The sequence below is a fragment of the Ochotona curzoniae genome, unplaced genomic scaffold, assembly GCF_017591425.1.
Source record: "Ochotona curzoniae isolate NIBS_2020 unplaced genomic scaffold, NIBS_Ocur_1.0 contig_3332, whole genome shotgun sequence".
Classification (NCBI taxonomy): domain Eukaryota; kingdom Metazoa; phylum Chordata; class Mammalia; order Lagomorpha; family Ochotonidae; genus Ochotona; species Ochotona curzoniae.
This window is the reverse complement of record NW_024465816.1, coordinates 7,271,305-7,293,594: the sequence shown is the minus strand read 5'-3', so window position 1 is coordinate 7,293,594 and position 22,290 is coordinate 7,271,305. Positions and strand designations below refer to the sequence as shown.

The 22,290-nt window shown below is 46.8% G+C and overlaps 1 protein-coding gene across 3 annotated transcripts in view; it reads left to right on the top strand.

The window, feature by feature from the left end:
• Positions 1-407: 407 nt before the first annotated feature.
• Positions 408-22,290, top strand: part of NUP58 (nucleoporin 58) — a 52,699-nt gene continuing 30,816 nt past the window's right edge. For 2 of the 3 annotated variants that reach the window (XM_040979872.1, XM_040979871.1), the window contains exons 1-7: positions 408-639; positions 8,196-8,335; positions 10,443-10,592; positions 11,496-11,630; positions 16,405-16,515; positions 18,972-18,996; positions 21,401-21,466. In XM_040979872.1, the coding sequence (XP_040835806.1) occupies positions 527-639; positions 8,196-8,335; positions 10,443-10,592; positions 11,496-11,630; positions 16,405-16,515; positions 18,972-18,996; positions 21,401-21,466 (740 nt within the window). In that variant the 5' untranslated portion in view covers positions 408-526. Of the gene's footprint in view, positions 640-8,195; positions 8,336-8,935; positions 8,972-10,442; positions 10,593-11,495; positions 11,631-16,404; positions 16,516-18,971; positions 18,997-21,400; positions 21,467-22,290 lie in introns of all 3 variants that reach the window. The other variant, XM_040979870.1, reaches the window with a different exon arrangement.

Below are 22,290 nucleotides of genomic sequence, written 5' to 3'. Positions count from 1 at the left end.
CCCACGCACAGGCCCTCCTGCGGGTCCCCGGGGCACTCAGTGTCTCCACCCCGGCGCCCTAATTGCTCCCTGGAACGCAAGTGACGAGATGGGGGGCTCTGCCGTCGCTGCTCTAGGAATGGGGTGCTCCCCCAAGCCAGGCGCCGCCGCTTCTTTCGGGACGCTCTTCGGTGCGTCGTCATTGGCAAGAGCGGGTTGGAAGCAGGTAGACTTAAAGAGGACTTGAGCATAAAGAACTAAAAAGCACAGCTGGGTTTGGAACAGGCCTGCGTGCATGCTTCGGGGTGGGCGGAGCGCGCCCTTCCCCGTCCCGGGCTGCCTTGCGCCGCGCGCCCGCCCCCGTCCCAGGGCTCCCCGCGCTGCGTTCTCGGCGCGCCCCGCTCGGCCTCCGTCCTTCGGGCGCCCAGGCTCCAAGTTCCCGCCAGGCCGGAGCTGGGCTGAGACGATGCTGCCTGGCCCGCCGTGGCGCTGAGGCTGCCAAGAACGCCCTTTGGAAGCTTGGAGACAGCGTGGAGCCCCGGCAGCCATGTCCATCTCTCAGCCATTCTCTTTCGGGTCCGGGACGCTGGGCTCCACCACCGTGGCGGCTGGCGGCACCGCCACGGGCGGCGGTTTCACCTTCGGGACCGGGGCGTCCAGGTAACCGTTTTTTTGTTTTGTTTTTCCCCTCTCCTGCCAGGGTCAGGCCCTGCCCGGCGAGGTTCCCTCCTGGGAGTCCTGCCCTCTGTGTGCTGGGGGAGGCACGGACGCGCGCCTTTACCCCCGAGCGGCACCGTAGGCCTCCTGCCCGCCGCGCCGCGTCCCGGCCATGCCGGCGCCCCGCTGGGCACGAGGGCGGTGGGCTTCGGAACGCACCCACGGCTCCGTCGTAGGAACTGCTGGGTGGGGGTCCCGGTGGGCGAAGGGGCTTGGGGGCATCATTCCTGAGCCTCAGCGACGATTGTCTCGGGCGTAGAATGAATGTTGAACGAATGAATGAAACGGCTGCCATGTTGTGATGTTTTCAGACACGAACATCTAGGAGAACATTTTAAGGACAGTTTTTAGAAAAAAGAAAAGCCGTTTTTTTTCTTCCCTTAACAACGATTGTAATTAATGGAAAGTGACGGTGCTCTGCTGATTGCTTGGTTATTTTTGAGGAGCTTCATGTGCCAAATGGAGTCTTCTTGAAACAGCATTTATTGCTGGTAACTTGGGCGGCAGGTGCGCGTTCGTGTGTCATAGGGACGAATGGTGTGTGGTGAAGATTTCCCGTGGTTTCTTAGGTGACCAAATGCACGCAGCAGGCTCTTCCCGCGTGTGCGTCTCCCTCCTTCCAGGGTGTCGCTAGGTGGCCGGATGTCACTAGAGAGCCCCTTTAGGACTCCTGCCTTTGGAAGACAAGCTGAAGGGGTGGGGAAGGGAAGAAGGGTGCACCCGTGGACAGCCGTAGCTCCTGAAGCTTGCAGCTTACAGGTTGTGTTTGTGGAGGAGAGAGGCAGACAGCATTGTCAGCACGGCTGCCGTTTTCAAAGGGAAGGAAAGAGGGGACTGCGGGCTACTCAGCCAGGGCCGGAATCTGGGAGTTTCCTACCATATCGGTTTGATTCACTTTGACAGGTCCCACCTGTCTTCATCCCCACACCCCCACTTCTCTTCAAGCTGTTCAATTCACCAAAAAGTAATTGCAGGTTAAATTCCTGTGGGTTAAGCTCGGGATTTTTAAAAATATATATATATTTATTTTTATTGAAAAGGCAGATATACAGAGAGGAGAGACAGAGGGGAAGATCTCCTCTCATTCAGCTGATTGACTCCCCAAGTGGCCACAATGGCCGGAAATGCGCCAATCTAACTAAAGCCAGGAGCCTGGAGTTTCTTCCAGGTCTCTCATATCCCGTATAGGGTCCCAAGGCTTTGAGCCACCCTCAACTGTTTTCCCAGGCCACAAGAAGGGAGCTGGATGGGAAGTGGGGCCGCTGGGATTAGAACTAGTGCCCATAGGAATCCCAGCATGTTCAAGGCAAGGACTTTAGTCGCTAGGTGACAGTGCCAGGCTTGGTTTTAATGGTAAGGTAGAGACTTGCATTCCCCTCACATTCTTATTAAAAAAAATACTTGGGCCCAGCATGATAGCCTAGCAGCTAAAGTCCTCCCCTTGAATGTGCCAGGATCCTATATGGGTGCTGGTTCTAATCCCAGCAGCCCTACTTCCTATCCACCTCCCTGGGAAAGCAGTTGAGGAAGGCCCAAAGCCTTGGGACCCTGCACTCGCGTAGGAGACCAGAAGAGGCTCCTGACTTCAGGTCTGCTCAACTCCAGCTGTTGCAGCCACTTGGGGAATGAATCATTGGACAGAAGATCTTCCTCTCTGTCTCTTCTCTCTGTATATCTGACTTTGCAATAAAAATAAATAAACCTTTTAAGAAAATACTTAATTCTTGTTAGGTTTGCAGCCTGGCTTCTGGTGTGGGATGCAAACTGCCCCTGCAACCCCGCTGGGGATGAATTCGCATTTACTCTGACTGCTGAGTCCAGGTCTGCTTGGACAGAGGGCTTTTTCTAACACATTGGTGGATTTAATCAATGTTTTTCCTTTAGAAGATGTTAACATTTCTTTATAATTTCACCGTGGTTCTGCAGGCCCAGTGTGTTGTGGAACTTTCCCAAGCTGCTCTGGGTCCCATCTCGTTTCCAGTGGTTGGAATCTACTGTAGGTGAATGTAGTGTTCAGGTGACCACCCAGCATAAATGCCTGAAACGAAGTGTCGGAGGGAGATACTCTTACTTCCTTGATATTTCCTGTTCTGTTGGATTTTGTCCAAGAATTCCTGCTTGGAACTTGCTAAATTAACCCTGTGCTCTTAGTGGCCCCAGCTTGAACATTCGCTAAGCTACCACCATGGTCTTTTCTCTTCCTCAGAAGAGCTTGGTAAACCCCTTCCCACTTTGGGGCACTTCTGTCTGTCTAACGTGGCTCTCCCTGGACCTGTAGCTGCTGGGGCACAATTACTGTCTTCTTAGGGGAGGGAAGGAGGACGGGAGGGAGGGACGGACAGAGGGAGGGAGAGAGAGAATGAATCTGTGTGTGTGAGAGAGACATGTCAGTCTGGGGGACACTTCCCTTCCCAGGCCCTATTCTTGGGTCTTCGTTGCATTTGTCGTTTACTTCTTGTCTGATCCCAGTCTAGAGCATCAGCTCCATGATGTTTGTTTTTCCAGTAGATACAGTGCATGATGCTTAGTACATACTTAATGACTGAGCCCTTAGCACCCGCCATTCCCAGGAGCGCTCCAGCCTCAATTGGTTGGAAAAGGGGCTTTGAGAGAAATGGTTGTTGAGTAAGTGACTTATTAGAACAAAGTCAGAAGCGTAGCTAAGCTGTGGAAAGGCTTGTGTGAATGAAGGAGAGGACGCAGTCCGGCGTCGAAGACCTGATGGGTGTCCGCGACTCCACCAGCTTGGTCTCTCAGGTGCGACTCTGTGAACAGATCCCAAGGTGGAGCAGGGCTGTACTGCCCGTGGGATCGCAGCGATGGTGGATGGGAGGGGAGCAGCAGGGCGTTGTGCCTGCCTCGTGGGGCAGTCTCGGGTCAGCTTCCAGGCCCTGTGAGGGGAGAGCTCTGATGATGTTCCTCCTGACAGAGTGGAATCAACTTTGTAGTCTTATTTCCTTTGCTTTCCTTTCTCTTCCTCTCCCCCCGTCCACTCCCTACTTCCTAAATGTATTTATTTGGAAGGCAAAGAGACAGACCTCATCGCCGATTCCCTCCGCCCAGTGTCCTCGGCGGCCGAGGCTGGGCCAGACTGCAGCCAGGAGCCAGGACCTGAATCTGGTCTTCCTTCTTGGTGACAGGATGTGCTTGCCTCACCTGCTGAGTGCCACGGTGCACATTACCAGGAAGCTGGGCTCAAGACTGGGCTGGAATTGGCCCAGGCACTGTGTCTGATGCTGCATTGTGCGAGTTGCAAGTCATGTTCTAACGGCCAGGTTAAGTGCCTGCTCCCGCCTTGTAAGGTAGACCTGGAGGAGTCCTTCGAGATAATACTGCATTAAAGTTGGTCAGGCCTGGAAGCACTTCTGTGTGTGTGTGTTTTTTTTAAAAGAGTTGTTTATTTTTATTAGAAAGTGAGATATATAGAGAGGAGGAGAGACAAAGATCTTCCGTCTGCTTATTCTTTCCCCAAGTGGTCACAACAACCAGAGCTCAGCTGATCCAAAGCCAGGAGCCTTTCTGGGCTTTCCACGCAAGTACAGGGTCCAAGGCTTTGGGCCATCCTCAACTGCTCTTCTAGGGCACAAGCAGGGAGCTGGACGGGAAGCGGGGCAACTGGGATTAGAACCATTACCCATATGGGATCCTGGTGCATGCAAGGAGAGAACTTTAGCCAATAGGCTACCACACTAGGCCCACTTTTGTGTTTCTTAAAGTAATTAAATTAAACTTAGAGAAATTCTGTTCTGTGGTACAATGGGAAGGTTTTTATGTTGATGTATTCCTTTTGGTAGCATTTTCAACTTTGGTTTCTTCAGTTGTCGTAACCCCTTCAGTTAACTTAAATTGTAAGACATTTAAATGTTTTAGAGCTCATTGATTAAAAATATTTTAGGGCCCAGCGCCATGGCCTCGTGGCTAAAGTCCTCACCTTTCTTACACCAGGATCCCATATGGGCACCAGTTCAAATCCCGGCAGCTCCACTTTCCATCTAGCTCCCTGCTTATGGCCTGGGAAAGCAGTAGAAGACGGCCCAAAGCTTTGGGACCCTGCACCCGCGTGGGAGACCTGGAGGAGGTTCCTGGCTCCTGGCTTCGGATCGGCGCAGTACCAGCTGTTGCGCTCACTTGGGAGTGAAACATTGGACGGAAGATCTTCCTCTCTGCCTTTCCTCCTCTCTGTATATCTCACTTTGTGATAAAAGTAAATAAATATTTAAAAATATTTTAACTGGAGCCTATGTAACTGTCCAGTGGCTAATTCCTTGTCTTGTACACACTGGGACTGTAGGAGACCTGGAGGAGGTTCCTGGCTCCTGGCTTTGGATCGTTGCAGCACTGGCCATTGCAGCTGTTTGGAGAGTGAATCATCGGGTGGAAGATCTTCCTCTCTCTCTTTCCTCCTCTCTGTATATCTCACTTTGCAATAAAAATAAATAAATCATTTTAAAAATGTGGTGGTTGATTTGTTTAGTGATGAAGGGAGTATAATAGTCATTTTTCTAATTGAATATCTTGCTCATTAAAAAAAACCGTAGGGGCTGGTTTAGTAGCCTAGTGGCTAATGTCCTCACCTTGCATGCACCGGGATTTCATGTGGGCACCGGTTTTAATCCCGGCAGCCCCACTTCCCATCCAGCTCCCTGCTTGTGGCCTGGGAAAGCAGTCGAGGACGGCCCAAAGCCTTGGGACCCTGCACCCGCATGGGAGACCTGGAAGAGGCTCCAGGCCCCTGGCTTCGCATCACTGCAGCTCTGGTCAATGTGGTCACTTGGGGAGTGAATTATCGGATGGAACATCCTCTGTGTTCTCCTCATCTCTGTACACCTGACTTTCCAATAAAAATAAATAAATTTTTGAAAAAAATCCTAGAAATACTAATTCATTCTGTCCCATATGCTATACCCAGCAGGTCCCAAATAAGGCTGTCAGAGTAAGACAAATACTTTTGCGTCTGTTATCCTTTTTTCTCTTTAGTTTTAGCGCCACGTCTGGACATTTATATTCTTTACGCCTCCTTTTTTTTTTTTTTCTTTTCAAAGATTTAATTTGAAAGGCAGATTTACAGAGAAGGGGAGACACAGAGAGAGAGATCTCCATCCTCTTTGCAAATGGCCATAACAGCCGGAGCTGAACCCGTCTGAAGCCAGGAGCCAGGGTCATCTTGTGGGTCTCCCAGTGCAGGGGCCCGGTCCCCCACTGCTTTCCCAGGCCACAGGCAGGGAGCTGGACGGACAGTGGGGCTGCGGGGCTGTAGCCGACGCCTGTATGTAATGCCTGTGCTGCAGGGGGCGGGGCAGCCCATGAGCAACCCGCTCTAGCGCCTCTACTCTTTTGTTTTGTCTCAGTTTTAATTGTGGGTAACTGTTCCTAAAACGCCTTTTCATCCAGTCACTGTAACGATCTGTGCTTTAGTGTAAGTCCTTGTCTGTTGTTTCCCTGCTGCCCTTCTGCACCCACAGGGTCAGCTGAGGCGTGGCTAGCATGCACGCAGTGCCCTGGCTGCTCGGAGCTGGGGCCCGGGTCCAGTTGTGCATCTGTGATGGCTCCCCGATCCCCTCACATTGACCAGCGCTTTCCCTCAGGCTGGTGCCTCCTCGGCTGTGCAGTGGCTGGGAATATTTTGAGGGCCTGCATTTCTACCCCTTGGAGCTAAGTGCTCCCCTCCCTTGAGGCCCCACATGGGTGCAGAAAAATTGGATGGCTCCTTGTGCTGGCACGGGATTGATGCTAGGACCCGTGTGACTTGTAGAACCATTCTGATCTGATGCAGATCTCTCATTTCATCCCCTAAGAAATGGCTTGTGTTGTGGACAGGCGCTGTGTTAGTGGTCTTTGTGCCCCTCAGCTGTTCTGGCATAAAGTGCTGCATATAAGGTGTTCAGTTGAATTTATTCCTAGTGAGAACTATTCCTGAAGCTAACTGTATCCTGCCAAACCTTATCCTGCAAAACCCTGCTACTTTGGCTTCTGTTATTCCCTTTTTATGGATGAGGAAACAGACTCGGGAGGGTAAATGTTGGTAGACACGTGGGGTGACATGAGAGAGCTCGTGCTGGAATCTAGCCATGCAAGTGACATTGCATTCTTACGTTGCGATTATGTTTCTATGCAAGAGCAGAGAGGGAAAATGAGATTGCCCATTTTATTGTGTGTGTTGTTACAATCTCTCTGGACTCTTCTCTGTAATTCGTTTTTAATATTTACTTGTTTTTATTTGAAAGACAGATATATAGAGAGGAGGAGAAGCAGAGAGGAAGATTTTCTGTCTGATGATTCACTCCCTGGGTGACCGCAACGGCTGGTGCTGTACTGTGCTGATCTGAAGCCAGGAGCTTCCTGCTGGTTTCCCATGCAGGTGCAGGGTCCCAAGGCTTTGGGCCATCCTTGACTGCTTTCCGAGACCACAAGCAGGGAGCTGGATGGGAAGCGGGGCTGCCGAGATTAGAACCAGTGCCCATATGGGATCCCAGGCGTGCGTGCAGGGTGAGGACTTTAGCCACCAAGCTACCAACCTGGGCCCTCTTTTTTTTCTTTTTTAAATATATATGTGCCTGGCTGGTAGCCTAGGTGCTAAAGTCCTCGTCTTGCATATACTGGGATTCCATATGAGCATTGGTTTGTGTTCCAGCCGTCCCATTTCCCATCCATCTTCCTTTTTGTGGCTGGAAAAACATTCAAGAACAGCTCAAAGCCTTGGAGCCCTGTACCAGCGTGGGAGACCCAGAAAAAGCTCCTGGCTCCTGGCTTTGAATTGGCTCAGCTCTGGCTGGTGCAGTTGCTTGGGGAGTGAATCAACAGACGGAAGATCTTCATCTCTGTCTCTCCTCTTTTCTGTGTATCAGACTGTCCAATAAAAATAAATAAATCTTTTAAAAGAGAGGTTTTATATAAAATTGAGGAAAGCAGAATATGTGAGCTCCTTATAGCCGATTATATTAAGGTCCAACACTCTCACTTTTCTGATAAGCTGGCTCTGTGTACGTGTGTGTGTTGCACACATGCATGTGTATTTATTTATGAAAGATATTTCTAGAGAAAGAAGGAGAGAGAGGAGCCCTTCCATCTGTTGGGGTCACTCCCCGAATGGCCGCAACAGCCAAAGCCACACTGGGCTGAAGCTGGGAGCCAAGAACTTGAGGCAGCCTCTGCTGCTTTCCCAGACTTTAAGCAGGGAGCTGGATGGGGAATGGAGCAGCGTGGACACAGATTGTTGCCAAAATGGGGTGCCTGGGCTACTATGCTACTCTGCCGGCCCCACTCCATGTGTAAAAATACACCTGGTTGTATATTTTTAAAGATAATTTTACAATCAGATTTGGGTTTTTTTTTTTTAGATGACTAGACGAATATTTGAACTCAGTTAAAAATTTACTGTGAGGGTCCTAGGAGCGTGTACTAGATGTGTTACAAAAACTGAAGTGATTAATTGAAGAATTTTTATTTTTATTAAGTCATATAGCCCTACTAGATTGTATTTTGTGTTTTTCCCAAACAAGCAACCCTTCTGTGGGGCTCAACTTTGGAACTCTGGGAAGCACTGCAACTCCTGCAACCACATCTGCTGCCAGCGGTTTTGGAACTGGGCTCTTTGGATCTAAACCTGCCACTGGACTCACTCTGGGAGGATCCAACACAGGTAAGGGCGACCACACTGAGAGGGGGAGAGCTGGCATGTCGCAGGAGTGAGCCCTGGGAGAGCTGGCATGTCGCAGGAGTCAGCACTGGGAGAGCTGGCATGTCGCAGGAGTCAGCACTGGGAGGGGAGAGCTGGCATGTTGCAGGAGTCAGCACTGGGAGTAGGCCTGACAAGATAGGAAGCACTGAGATTAAAAACTATTGGAGTTTGGGAGAAAAGACCAAACATAGCCCCAGTCCCTGGCTCTGATCTACCATGGTGCAGGGACAAATGTCTGACTCTCTCCAAGAATTTAAGACTGTCTTTTTCTTTAAATATACTTTAATAAGATAATTTAAAATTTTCTATTACATTACATAATGTAGTGTTTCACCTCAGTAATGATTGCTGTTTAAGACAACTTCACTTATTTGGAAGTAATAAATGTAACCCATGGACAATTAGTTATTTTCTTTTGATATGATTTGGAATTTGTTTTAGGGTTTTAGAAGTATTATCACTTCCTTAGAAGGATTCCAAGTTTTTATTTTGGGGAAATAAACTAATTTTAGAATGCCATCTTCCTTTTTGATCGAATTTTATTTTTCTTTTTATCCCTAGGAATAGCAACAACTTTAACTTCAGGATTAACTCTGGGTAAGGCTTTTTGAGGATAAAAATTCCAGATTTGTGTGTTTTGTTTTTGGGTTTTTGTTGTCTGCTGTCCTCTCCCCCGAGCGGGAGTGTGGGGAGGTCAAGTTCTGAGGACAGGTCCTTGATGCTCTCACTGGTTAGCAACAGAAGATGCAGCTTACCCATTTTATCACCCAAGTTTTGAATGGAGTTGGCAGTTGGGGTCCCCTTATTTTCTGAAGCTGTGGAATCTATGTGGCCTGTTTACACAAAGTTGTGTCACGTGTTCGGTATTAGTAAGTCGGTGGGGTAGAGGTGAGGCTGGGCCTGAGGATGAGGTAGGGGACTGCCAAGTGCCCGGGTGGAGCCGTCAGTCTCCTGGGACGTGAAGATGACGTGTTGGTAAAGTAACAGGTTCCTGTGTGATCTGGTCCCTGTATGACAGATGTGGGACGCCACTACAGAGGCAGGCAGGGAAGAGGATTTTCCTGGAGAAAAGTGAGGTTATTCCAGTCGGAGGACTGGCGGGGCACATGGTCAATCATAAAAAGTCCTGGAGACATACAGGAGGCTTTGTTCTTGAAGGTTAGGATTCAGAGATGGGAATGATGAGGGTGACTTAAGGAGCCTGTTGGGAACAGATAGGAAAGGGATGTTGTGTGCCAAGTATTCAGACTATCTTAGAAATAGTCTAGAAACAGGATGTTGGGCAGAATCCCCAGGATATGCGCTTTTAAAGTAAATGAGGTAACTGCAAGACTAGAAGTTCAGAGAGTGTAAATTAAGAGGCTGTTGTGACAGTTCTTGGGACAGGTGGCTTGAGCTGGGGTGTCTCTGAAGGTGCCTGTAATCAGATTGCTGAAGAATGAAGACCAAAGGAAGAAAAGGCTGTCAGGAGAGTAATTTTGGGGCTGAACAATTGAATTGACAAAGGTGAATAATTTAGCAAGGTTTCATGAACTTGTTTATTTAGTCGTCCATTTCTTTTCATGAAGAAATAGAGAGGAGTCCAACGGAAAGAGCTCATGTGACGGGGGTTCAGGCACATACCGCTTAGACTCATGCTTGTAGAAGTGACGAGTATTTGCGAGGTGATGTGGGGTGTGAGGAAGCAGGAGTGGGATAGTAGCGAGATGATTTAAGACTTGAGCAGAGGACGGAGAACTGAAGAGGAAGGGAGCTGGAAGGCCAGAGGAGGCAGCGAGCAGAGCACAGGGCGATGCTGCCCGGTCCCGGAGGAGAGGGGCTGCGGGAAGAAGGGAGGGAGGGAGATGCTGCGGTTTGTGAGGCTCCGTGGCGGGGCCGCCTCTGGCGTTTCTTACCCCAGGCATCCTCTCTGCATTTGCCGTGACTCCGTCACAGGCTTTGTGTTTTCTCTCTCGTGGACTCCTGCCGTCTGTCGGGAAGAAGTACGATCACATTTAGAGACTCAGCTTGGAGTCAGTACGGTGTGCTTGTCCGGACTCGGTAAAATGGGGTTTTGTTTCTGTGTCAGGAGCGCCAGCGACTACGTCTGCAGCGACCTCAGGCTTCAGCTTGGGCTTCAGTAAGCCCGCGGCGTCTGCCACGCCCTTTGCTCTGCCTGTGACAACTACCTCAGCCAGTGGTCTCACTCTTTCTTCTGCCCTGACATCAACCCCCGCAGGTGAGGCCGAGTGGGAAACATTTGCATTTATGGTTAAATTTACATTTTACTTGATTAGAGAACAAACCTACTTGCTTTTATTAATTACAACTTGGTTTTGGACATTAATTGTTAAAGCATTACAAATGTTTAAGCTTATTTTTATTTTATTTGAAGTGCAGGGACATCCGAGATAGGTAGGTAAAGCGCCTCCATCTGCTGGTTCATTGCCCAAGTGGCGCCGACAGCCACCTTGGAGCAGGCTGCTGCCCGAGGCCCAGAGCTCCACGCAGCCATGCTCCGGGCGGAGACCCACGGACTCGTGCCATCACAGAGTGCACGTTAACAGAGGGTGGAATCCAGAGTAGAGAGCTGTGGCCCCCGCCGGACACTCCAGTGTGTGCCGCAGGCATCTCACATGACAGCTGTCACTGCCACACCAAACACCCATTCCCCTTCCGCAGGCTTGACTTGCTGAAGGACGGAAGTCAGGGTGGGTGTTGAAGCAGCAGATGCGGATGGGCTCCACGTGGAGGGTGCAGGGGCGAGGGAGGGAGGCGGGGGCAGAGAGTCCCGTGGAGAGGGGAAACACTGTAATCCTGGCTTGGTGTAAGACTGTCAGATGGATGTAACTTTAAAGGTGTAGGTGGTGGCTTGGGTTGAAGGCTTTTTGGGGTTTTTTTTTGGTGACTCCTGTCTGGGATCGTCTTTCTGGAACTCTTCTAATATGATTCAAAGCCTTTAATTTTGCCAGTGATTTTGCGTTGAAGCAACTGTTTCTATTGCTATATGTCATTTCATCTTTAGTAACTTTTCCAGAGAGTCAGTTGTTATGGAAGTAGTTCTTGGATTTGTTCTTTGTCTTTTTCTGTGGTGTTCTTAACTGCTGCTGCCTGTTGAAGGCTTACTGGCTCATCTTTACAGCATCCACAGGGTTTACTCTGAATAATTTGGGTGGAACAGCCACAACTACCACTGCATCCACAGGCCTGTCGCTAGGCGGTGCTTTGACTGGTCTGGGAGGATCGCTTTTCCAGAGCACGAACACAGCAACATCAGGTAATCGATGGCACTTATTCTTCAGAGTGGTAAATCTTTATATTCAAATTTGCTTTATCCTTCTTTTGGCCCTTTCTGCAGATTTTTAATCAGTATGCTTCTCTCTTAGTGGGAACTGAATTGTAAAAATATTTTTTATACATAATTTAACATCTTAACTATATTTATAGACACAGGTGCAGGGTCCCAAGGCTTTGGGCCATCCTCTGTGGTTTCTTAGGCCACAAGCAGGGAGCTGGATGGGAAGTGGAGCAGCTTGGGCACAAACTGGCACCTGTATGGGATCCTGGCAGGTGCAAGGCGAGGACTTTAACTACTAGGCTACCATGCTGGGTCCTCTTTTTCTAATGATTAGAGTTACAGAGAGAAGAAGAGAAACAAGGAAAGAAAATCCTTCCTTCCACTGGGTCAGCTCCAAATGGCTGCCATGCCTGGAGGTAGACCAGGTGACAGCCAGGAGCCAGGAGCTGCTTGCAGATCTTCCTGGTGGGTGCAGGGCCATGTTAGTTGTTTCCCAGGCTCGTGTACAAGGAAGTCAGTCTGAAGTAGAAGAGCCGGGCCGTCCCGTATGGGATGCCAGCAGCACAGGTGGAGGTTTAATGTGCTGTGACACAGTGGTGGCCCCAGTTGTTTGTTTATTTAAGATTTATTTTATTTTTGTTAGAAACTCAGATATACTGAGAGGAAGAGACACAAAGAGGATGATCTTCCATCCGATGATTCATTCCCCAAGTGACTGCAATGGCTGGAGCTGAGCCAATCCAAAGCCTGGAGCCAGTAGCCTCTTGCGGGTCTCTCACTTGGGTTAAGGCTTTGGGTCATCCTCTACTGCTTTCCCTGGCCACAGGCATGGAGCTGGACGGGAAGCAGGGTGGCCAGGATTAGAACCAGCACCCATATGGGATCCCATTGCATTCAAGGCAAGGACTTTAGCTGCTAGACCATGGCGCCGGGCCCCAAGATCTCAACAAAATGTTAATCTTACTTTTGTATGTATATAAAGACATATCTGTTTTTTACTGTAAGTCAGAATTAGAGAGAGATAGGGAGAGAGATTTTCCATCTGCTTGTTCACTCCTCAGATGGCCACAATGTCCAGAGCCAAGCCTGTCCAAGCCGGCAGTCAGGAGCCTCTGGGTGTTGCATGTCGATGCAGGGGCCCGGACGTGAGCCATCCTCTGTTGCTCTCTCAGGCCGTCTGCAAGCAGCTGGATGGGAAGTAGAGCCATCAGGACTTGGACCAGTACCCGGTGCTTCAGACAGAATTCACAGGAAGTGCCCACACACTAGGCTTGCCTCTTACTATTTTTATTGAATAATAAGACCTTATATTTTGAGTACTCTGGGTGAATAACAATTTTTGTTTCTTCACTGGTTTTTATTTGTTAGACGGTCATGATAGGTGATTTGTCTTTGTATCTACTGCTTTGCAGGGAAGTTTATAGATGAATCCTCATTTTCAGTGTGGTGTCTTTGTTTAAAAAAAAAATTTAAGATCTTATTTATTTTTATTGGGAAGATAGTGTCACAGAGGGAAGGGGAGACAGAGATCTTCCACCTGCTGGTTCACTCCTCAGAGGGCCACAACAACTGGAGCTGAACAGATCCAAAGCCAGGAGCCAGGAGCTACTTCTTGGTCTCCATGTGACTACAGTGGCCTAAGCACTTGGACCATCCTCTGCTGCTTTCCCAGGCCATTAGCAGAGAGCTGGATTGGAGATGGAAGAGCTGGGACTTGAATTGGCTCCCAGCTGGATCAAAGGCACTGCAGTTAGAGGCTTAGCGTGCTGTGCCCCGGTTTGGGCCTCTTGAGCTTGTTCGTCAGCTTTGGTTGTTGGCGCTTCATTTCGCTGAGTGACTGCTGAAATCTATCCGACATTCTTTGTTAGTTTAAGGCGTTTCTACACAGAGTGCTCTGAGTGGGTAGTCTTCTATTCTCTACTTTGTAGTTGTGAAATTTAATGCAGTCCTAAAAAAAAGATTTCTGTAAATATTGTAAGTTCCAGCAAAGGTCTTAAACTTGTTTTATCTGATTGGATTCAGGATTTTATCCATTCATATTCCTTTGGGATTTTATTAGTCACCTGTTTTGATGTATGGGTTATGTCTCTGTTCTGGAAAAGTGGCTGTCCATGGCCTGGCACAATAGCTTAGTGGTTAAAGCCCTCACCTTGCACGTGCTGGGGTCCCATATGGGTGCCGGTTCTAATCCCGGCAGCCCTGCTTCCCATCCAGCTCCCTGCTTGTGGCCTGGGAAAGCAGTCGAGGACGGCCCAAAGCCTTGGGACCCTGCACACGTGTGGGAGACCTGGAGGAAGCTCCTGGCTCCTGGCTTCAGATTGGCTCAGCTCCAGCCGTTGCAGCCGTTTGGGGAGATCTTCCTCTCTGTGTCTCCTCCTCTCTGTAGATCTGCCTTTCCAATAAAAATAAGTAGATCTTTAAATAATAAATAAATAAAATAAAAAGAAAAGTGGCTGTCCAGCCTTGGATTGGATGTCTCCTGAGAGCCCTGATGGACTACTTCAGCATGAACCCTGAGCTGACACCACGGTGTCAACAGGGCACTGTGCTGCCAGCTACGTGCGTCTAAGGGCCGAAGGTCCAGGGCAGGGCAGGGGGCCATGGCACCGTACAGAAGGGGATGTGTGAGAGTGGTGACACCCAAACATGATCTCATCTCCTCTGTTAAGCTTTAGCTCCTTTTTTGTTCTTTCTTGAGATACAAAATATGGTGGAGAAAATCCTGGTCAGTGGCAGGGCAGGAAATGGTTCCGTCAGGATAAGCTGGAGAAATTTGTGGTGTTCAGATTTACACAAAAGGTTTATTTTGTTGTAATTGTGTAGCTTTGTAGATACTCAGAATGTTTTCTGATAACCAAATCAGTAGATGATTGTATCATACATTTTATAAAACAAAAATGAACAGATGATAGCAGGAAGTGGCAGAGTCCATTCAGGTCTCCTTGCTGAATTTCTGGGTGTACTCAGGTTCTTCCTCTGTGCTTGAGACACTCATTGCTTGTTTCATGTGTATGTTAACCTAAAGATGCCAGTAACTTTTATTTTTTTTTTTAAAGATTTATTTATTTTTATTATAAAGTCAGATATACAAAGAGGAGGAGAGACAGAGAGAAAGATCTTCCATCTGATGATTCACTCCCCAAGTGACCACAGCGGACGGTACTGCACCGATCCAAAGCCGGGAACGAGGAGCCTCTTCCGGGTCTCCCACGTGGGTGCAGGGTCCCAAAGCTTTGGGCCGTCCTCGACTGCTTTCTCAGGCCACAAGCAGGGAGCTGGATGGGAAGCAGGGCTGCCGGGATTAGAACCAGCACCCATATGGGGTCCTGGCGTGTTCAAGGCAAGGACTTTAGTTGCTAGGCCATGCTGCCCAGCCCTGATGCCAGTAACTTTTAAAAGCTATTTTAAATATTGAATAAATCATGTTTCTGTCGTGCATTGCCGGAATTTAAATCCAGTTTTTTGTTATTATGATTTATTGTTTTTGTGTTTTTAAAATAGCATGTTGACTATAAAAGAGGAACGGTTGTGTCAGTTTAGAAATACATAGATTTATCTTTCTAAGGTCTTTGAAATGTTGCTGTTGGGGTCACAGTATATGTTAATGACTTACCATTCATTACTTCTTAGTCTCTTCAGTTTTTTTTTTTTTCAGTCATGTAAGAAATAAATGAAGTCTATATCTGAAAGATTTCTGTAAAAAACCTAGAAGTGCTCAGTTGTTCCCAATATATGATTGTACTCAAATGTTATAAATTCACACCAGATTGTTTTGAAAATGCTATAATTCCAAAGTGTGATTTGAAAACAAGATTAGCGGCTGATGTGGCTCTGCAAATTAATCCTCTGCATGCAAACCAGCATCCCACGTGGGTGCCTGTTCAGGTTTCCACTACTGCACTCTGATTCAGCTCCTGGGTCTGGGAAAGCAGCAGAGGGTGCGACCCTGCACCCATGCAGAGGACCCTGCACCCATGCGGGGGACACTGCACCCGTGCGGGGGACCCTGAACCCGTGTGGGAGACCCTGAACCCGAGCGGGGGACCCTGAACCCATGTGGGAGAACCTGTACCCGTGAGGGAGACCTTGCACCCCCTGGGTGCCAGGAATTCAGGTACTTGGCATTGTTGGTTGCCTTGCATTAGCAGGGGCTAGACCTCCTGGCATAGTGGTATGGGTTGCACATGTCCCGAGTTTGACCTGCTGTGCCATGATACTCGCTTCCATTCTGGCCAATAAGCCTTAACAAGTTTTAACTTTTTATTGCAAAGGCAGTGTTGCAGAGAAAGATCTTCCATCCGCTGGTTCACTCCTCAAGTGGTCACTATGGCAAGCACTGAGCTGATTCGAAGCCAGGATCTTCTTCCTGGTCTCCCACACGGTCACCAGGTTCCCAAGATAGGGGGCCGTCCTCCACTGCTTTCCAGGCCACAAGCAAGGAGCTGGATGGGAAGTGGAGCAGCTGGCACACAAATCAGGGCCCATATGGGTTGCCAGTTGAGCCATCTTTTTGGCCCCCTGTTCTGGCCACTTAAGAATGAGAAAACCATATGATCAAAGCCATATACCATTGAATTCAAGCAAGGTTATCAGTCTTTACCAAAGCATATTCCAAATTTAGCTTCAGTTAATTTTCATAAATTAAGTCCAAAGAAAGTCTGAGAACTGTATTAAAAGCACTAAGTGTTTTGGTTAGTGAGGGTCGGTTGTTTCTAGATCTTTCAGTGAGCTGACGTGTTTGTTGTTTTTGTAGGTCTTGGTCAGAATACTTTAGGTTTGACTTTGGGAACTGCACCCGCTACTTCAACTGCAGGCAGCGAAGGCCTTGGCGGGATAGATTTTAGCAGCTCATCAGATAAAAAGAGTAAGTAATTTTATGCTGTGTGTTTGGGAACCTCTAGGTCACTCAAAACACCCAAGTTATATACAACATTTGTTGATGTGTTCAGTTATGTAGTTTTTTTGTTTGTTCACATTATGATTCATTTTTTACATTATGTGTCACCCATTTCAGGTTTTGTGTTTGTAGATAACAGGTTAGTTTGTACATGTGATCTTTAGTGGCTATCTTAATGTGGATATTAATATGTTTTCAATAAGAATCATGTATATATTCGTATTTACTCCGTATCAGAAACCATTGTCTACAAACAATTTGTATTTGTTTCTAGTTTATTTTGCTTTATAGAAAAGTAAGAGAGACGTAAGGAGTTAATATCTCTTCTCTAGGCCGTCCCTGCAGAGTTCATGTAGTCCTAGCGTACCTTTGCTAGTGTTGACCAAGAAAATACAGAGTTTGTGAAAGTGTCGGGAATGTATGGGCATTCTCTTCTTGCCAATGGGAAAAGTTTGTCTTCCTAGTAGTTCTGCATTAACCAGCTTTGGACTGCAGTTTTATCCGTGGGATTTCATCAAGTGAACAGTGATCGTGAGGCAGCATTCAGTGCTCGAAGCTACACACCTGTTGGAGGTGACAAGGACTGGCAGGCTGTGCTTTTGTCCTGAGGCCGTGGAAACTTTGTACGCCACGCTGAGTTTTGTCATTTTGCTAAGGGCATTTGGGATCCAGTGAAGGGTTTCACCTGTAAAGCAGAGAGGGAGGAAGAGAGCTCAGGAGGCCAGCCGCAGGCAGAAGCCAAGGACTGTGTCAGGCTTCCCACGTGAGTGACAAGGGCCAGCTGCTTGGTTCGTGTTGGCAGCTTCGTAAGGTCTGCATTAGTAAGAAGCTGGATTTGGGGGCTGGGACTGGAACTCGGGGTTTAAGGTGTCTCAAATGACATAAATGCTATGGCAAATGCCTGCCCCTACTCAAGGATTTTGATGATACTTATACTTTAAGATTAAGGAAATTTTGACAACCAATATAGAGTATATTGGCATATACAGGAAGGCAAGAATAGGTGTGGGGAAGTATTAAAAAGTTTTGTGGTCATTCCTGTGTGTTACTGAGGCAAAACTAGACTAATTAGAGATCCATGGTAGTCTACTAACAGGCCTGAGTTTGACATATACATATCTGTAAAAACATACATACTTCACAAATATGACTAAAACAGAATATTGAGTAATGCCTTTTAAAAATGATAAATTATTTTGAAAAACAGTATTACTATGTATCATCAAATACAAAGACCCTACTTACCAAAGTTGAGTGCCAAATTCAGAAACATAAAAGAAAAAGAGAATCAGTAAATATGAAATATGGAAAAACAAGGTTCAGTCAGCTGAAGTAGAACAATGAAATCTCAGAAGTGGTGCTGTGGCTTAGTGGATAAAACTGCTGCCTGTTGGCATCGACAGCTGATCTGGTTGCTCATGACGGATCAGCTCCCTGCTAAGGCACCTGGGAATGCAGCAGAGCGTGCCCAAGTCCCTGGGCCCCTGTACGTGTCCAGGTAGGAGGCCCAGTGGAAGCTCCTGGCCCCTGACTTTGAACTGACCTGGCTCCTGCCGCCTTGGCCTTTTGGAGATTGCACCAGTGTTTGGAACATCCTTCTGTGTTGAACTCTGTTTTTCAGCTGAAAAAATAAATCTTTAGGAAGAAAAATGGAATCTCATGTCCAAAGGTAAAAGAAAATGGAAAGTAAAATGTTTTGTTTCAGAGCTTATTTTTTTATCCATATTAGCCCCTCTGAAATCAAGATATATTTAGAATTTAGTCGAATTTTAGAAATTAGAAATGCACGAAGCTTATATCAGTTTGTCATAGTTGAAGTAGTTTTTAGAAGTTAATAATAAAAATATGTGTAGGCAGTTCACAAAGGGACAAATACACTTGCTTAATGAGCATTTGAGGATAATCTTTTTACCTCACTAGTACCTGAAAAATACGAATTAAAATTATATTCTCCTAAATGACCAGAAAAGTTGTTTTTTTCTTCTTAAATATGTTCATTGTTGTTCAGGGTTTGATGCACAAAAGCCTTACTCAAGGCAGATGGAAGGGTAAACTGGGACAGTTGTTTAAAGAAATTGTCAGATTGGAGCTGTTCTTACCGTGAGCCCTTAACGATTCCCAGGTGACCCTGACAGGAGCTCAGCTGTGGTCGGGGTGCTGCTTTGCGGAAGGTGAACGGAGCAGGTGGAAGAGCTGTGCAGCGGGTCTGCGTGCCCGGGTCTGCGTGCCCGGGTCTGCGTGCCCGGGTCTGCGTGCCCGGCTCCGCTCAGCGTGCTGTGTGCTCACAGGAGTCGGAGCAGTGCGGGTTCTGAGAGGCTGGGGAAGAAACAGCAGTGTCTGCTTACACCTTAATTTGTGTTCGTTTAAAACGTGTGATTGGAATACAGTGTCCTATTTTACATGAAATTTCTTGAATTTTCTAGGTGATAAAACAGGAACAAGGCCAGAGTAAGTTTACATTTTAAGATTCTTTAATTAAATGGAGTTTGTTTTATTATATTTATTGGTATGATTGGCAGTTAAATGGAAACATCTACATATGTAAGAAAAAAGTTTAACCTGTGTTTGCCAAAAATAAAATAGATATTTGGAAAGATTGTAACTTAAAACCATTTCTTTCTGGAAAGGTAGTGGTTGCTGTTTTTCCCAATAATACATATCAACAAATTACATGTATTTATAATTTTAACTTACTAAGTATTATGCTTGGAGAATCTTTTTTTCTTTAGACGTGAATTGCTGTGCCAGTGCTATTTATTTCCTATCTGTTTTTAATTTTTTTTTTTTTTTTTTTTTTGCGGTCGTCTGAGGAGTAAATCAGATACACACACATAAATATATATATATATAGACAGAGAGAGAGAGACAGGGAGAGAGAGAAATCTTTGCAGCTGCCTTTCAAATAAGAAAAACTAAGAAAAAAATCTTCTAAGTAGTTTAAGGCCTGTGTATTGTGTAGTAAGATCCCTCTCCCCATATCTTCACTGAATGCACCTAGGGAATATAGAGACAATGCAGGGATTAAAAGAAAGATTCTTACCGTAAGGACATAAAATATGTGTGAATTAAACCAGGGCGGAATATAAAGGAAATTAAAATAAGCAAGGGGTTGTTGGTCCGAAAAAAAAAAATGGATAGCAGAACATTTAAAACATAATCTGAAGTCTGGGAGTTTAAAGGATTTTTAGTGGATGATTTATTTTTATTGTAAAGGTAGCTCTCCAGAAAGGAGGAGAGACAGTGAGAGAACTTCTGTCTGCTGGCTCACCCTCCCAGTGGCCACAGTGGCTGGAGCTGAGCCCCCCGAAGCAGAAGCCTCCTCCGGGGTCTCCCGCGTGGGTGCAGGGTCCCAAGGCTTTGGGCTGTTGCAGAGTGTGAGAGAGATCCCGTGGGAGTCCTTATTGCCCAAGCTTGGTGATGGCAGATGCCACTACACTCCATGAGCTGCTGCCCATCTCTGCTGTCTCTAGTACAGAGAGGGCATAGCTTCCATGTTTTTTATGTATGAAGATAAGCATTGTTTTTAGAACCAATTATATTTTCTTAATTCATATTTCATGACTGTTGAACCTCTCATCTGAAATGCTTGGGACCAAAGGTGTTTGAGATTTTGGATTTGGGAATATTTGTGTAGAATTCACCAAATATCTCTAATAGGAAAATGTTGTAGCATTTCACATTTCATACTTTTAGGTTAGTAATTCTCAGCTTGCTCATGAATGTAGGCTGTAAGGGAGGCTGGGATCCGATTAGGAACATCAGGTTGAGCTCATGATTCCGTGACGTCATGCAGCTTGTTCTGTCCTCGTTAGATATGCGTGGATCCCATAAACTACTGATGACTTGGTCTTATTTTCTCATTCTAGTGCATCTTGAACAAATTAAAGTTGTTAAAGCATTTTGAATGAATGATGGGAAATTTTATAATCTGTTTTAATTTGAAAGTCACAGAAAGTTTTTCCACCTGCTGATTCCCCAGATGGTTATAACAGCAGGAGTTGAGCTGATCTAAAGCCAGGAGCCAGGAGCCTCCTCCGGATCCCTTACCTAGGTGCAGCCCAGGCATCCTGTGCTGTTCCCAGGCTGTACGCAAGGAGCAGGGTTGGCAGTGGAACATGAACTGTGCCCATATGGGGTCTGCTATGCCATAGCATCGGCCCCTAGGATTTTTTTTTTAATGTGTATTTATTTTTATTGGGAAGTCAGATATATACAGAGAGGAGGAGAGACAGAGAGAAGGATCTTCTGTCTGCTGATTCACTCCCCAAGTGACCGCTACGGCCAGAACTGAGCTGCTCCGAAGCCAGGAGCCAGGAACCTCGAACCTCCTCGAGGTCTCCCATGGAGGTGCAGGGTCCCAAGGCTGTCGTTGACTGCTTTCCCAGGCCATAAGCAGGGCTCTGGATGGGAAGCAGGGCTTCCAGGATTGGAACTGGTGCCCATATGGGATCCTGGCACGAGTAATGTGAGGACTTTAGCCGCTGGGCTACCGTGCCAGGCCCAATGGCTAAAATTTTTTAAATGAACAAAATGATCATTGTTTTTGAGTCAAAAGGAACTTGTTCCAATGTTTTTTCCCAGTCTAGGAATTTTGGATTTCCTTTCTTAGACATTTAGATGAATGCTTTAAAATACATTTATGATATTTGCCATTCTTCCTAGACAGGAAACTTCATGTCAAATGAATTACTGAAATCATGTTATAGGTGAATAAATTTTTTGTTCGCAATACAGGATTTTGAAGTGAGCTATAAGGGTGGAATATTTGCTGTTCTCTTATATCACATTCTTTAGCAAATGTCAGCTGTTAAAAACCCCAATGGTTTTAACGTGTTTATGGGATTTTTCGTAGGGACAGCAAAGCCTTGAAGGATGAGAATCTGCCTCCTGTCATCTGCCAGGATGTTGAAAACCTGCAGTAAGTGCTGATGTTGTTAAAGTGCTGTTCCGAGTTAATTCACTGCTGGGCCTGGCGATGTGCTGTGGCGGGTTACTTCTGTTGTCATTGCTTCCCATGTGAGCCGAGGTTCAGTCCCCGCTGCTCCACCTCTGGTCAGCTGCCTGCCGATGTGCCTGGGAAAGCAGCTGAGGATGGCCTGATACTTGGACCTCTGCTGCCTGGGTGGGAGACCAGAGTGGAATTCTTTTGGCTTTGGCTCGGCCAAACCTGGTCGTTGCAGCCGTCTGGGAAGTGTGATCGGGCGGATAGAAGAACACACACTCTCTCTCTGTCTCTCCCTTTAATTCTGTCTTTCAAATAAATAAATAAATTGTAAAGACAAATTTAATGCTTTTAAATATCAGAATTAAAGCAAAACATGAAGAATTAAAATTTATAACTGCCTTTATAAAATATAGTGGAAATTGGGTCTTTTAAAAACTGCTCACTCAAAAAAAAAAAGAAAAGTAGCAGGAACTATAAAGGAATTTTTGGTTTTTACTACTTAAATATTTGAACTCTGACTTTGGAATTCTTGTTTTTTTAAATTTGTTTATATATATGTATTTTAAGATGATTTATTTTTATTGCAAAGTCAGATATATAGAGAGGAGGAGAGACAGAGAGGAAGATCTTCCCAAGTGACTGCAACATCCGGTGCTGCACCTATCCGAAGCCAGGAGCCAGGAACCTCCTCCAGGTCTCCCAAGCGGGTGCAGGGTCCCAAGGCTTTGGGCTGTCCTCAACTGCTTTCCCAGGCCACAAGCAGGGAGCTGGATGGGAAGTGGAGCTGCCGGGATTAA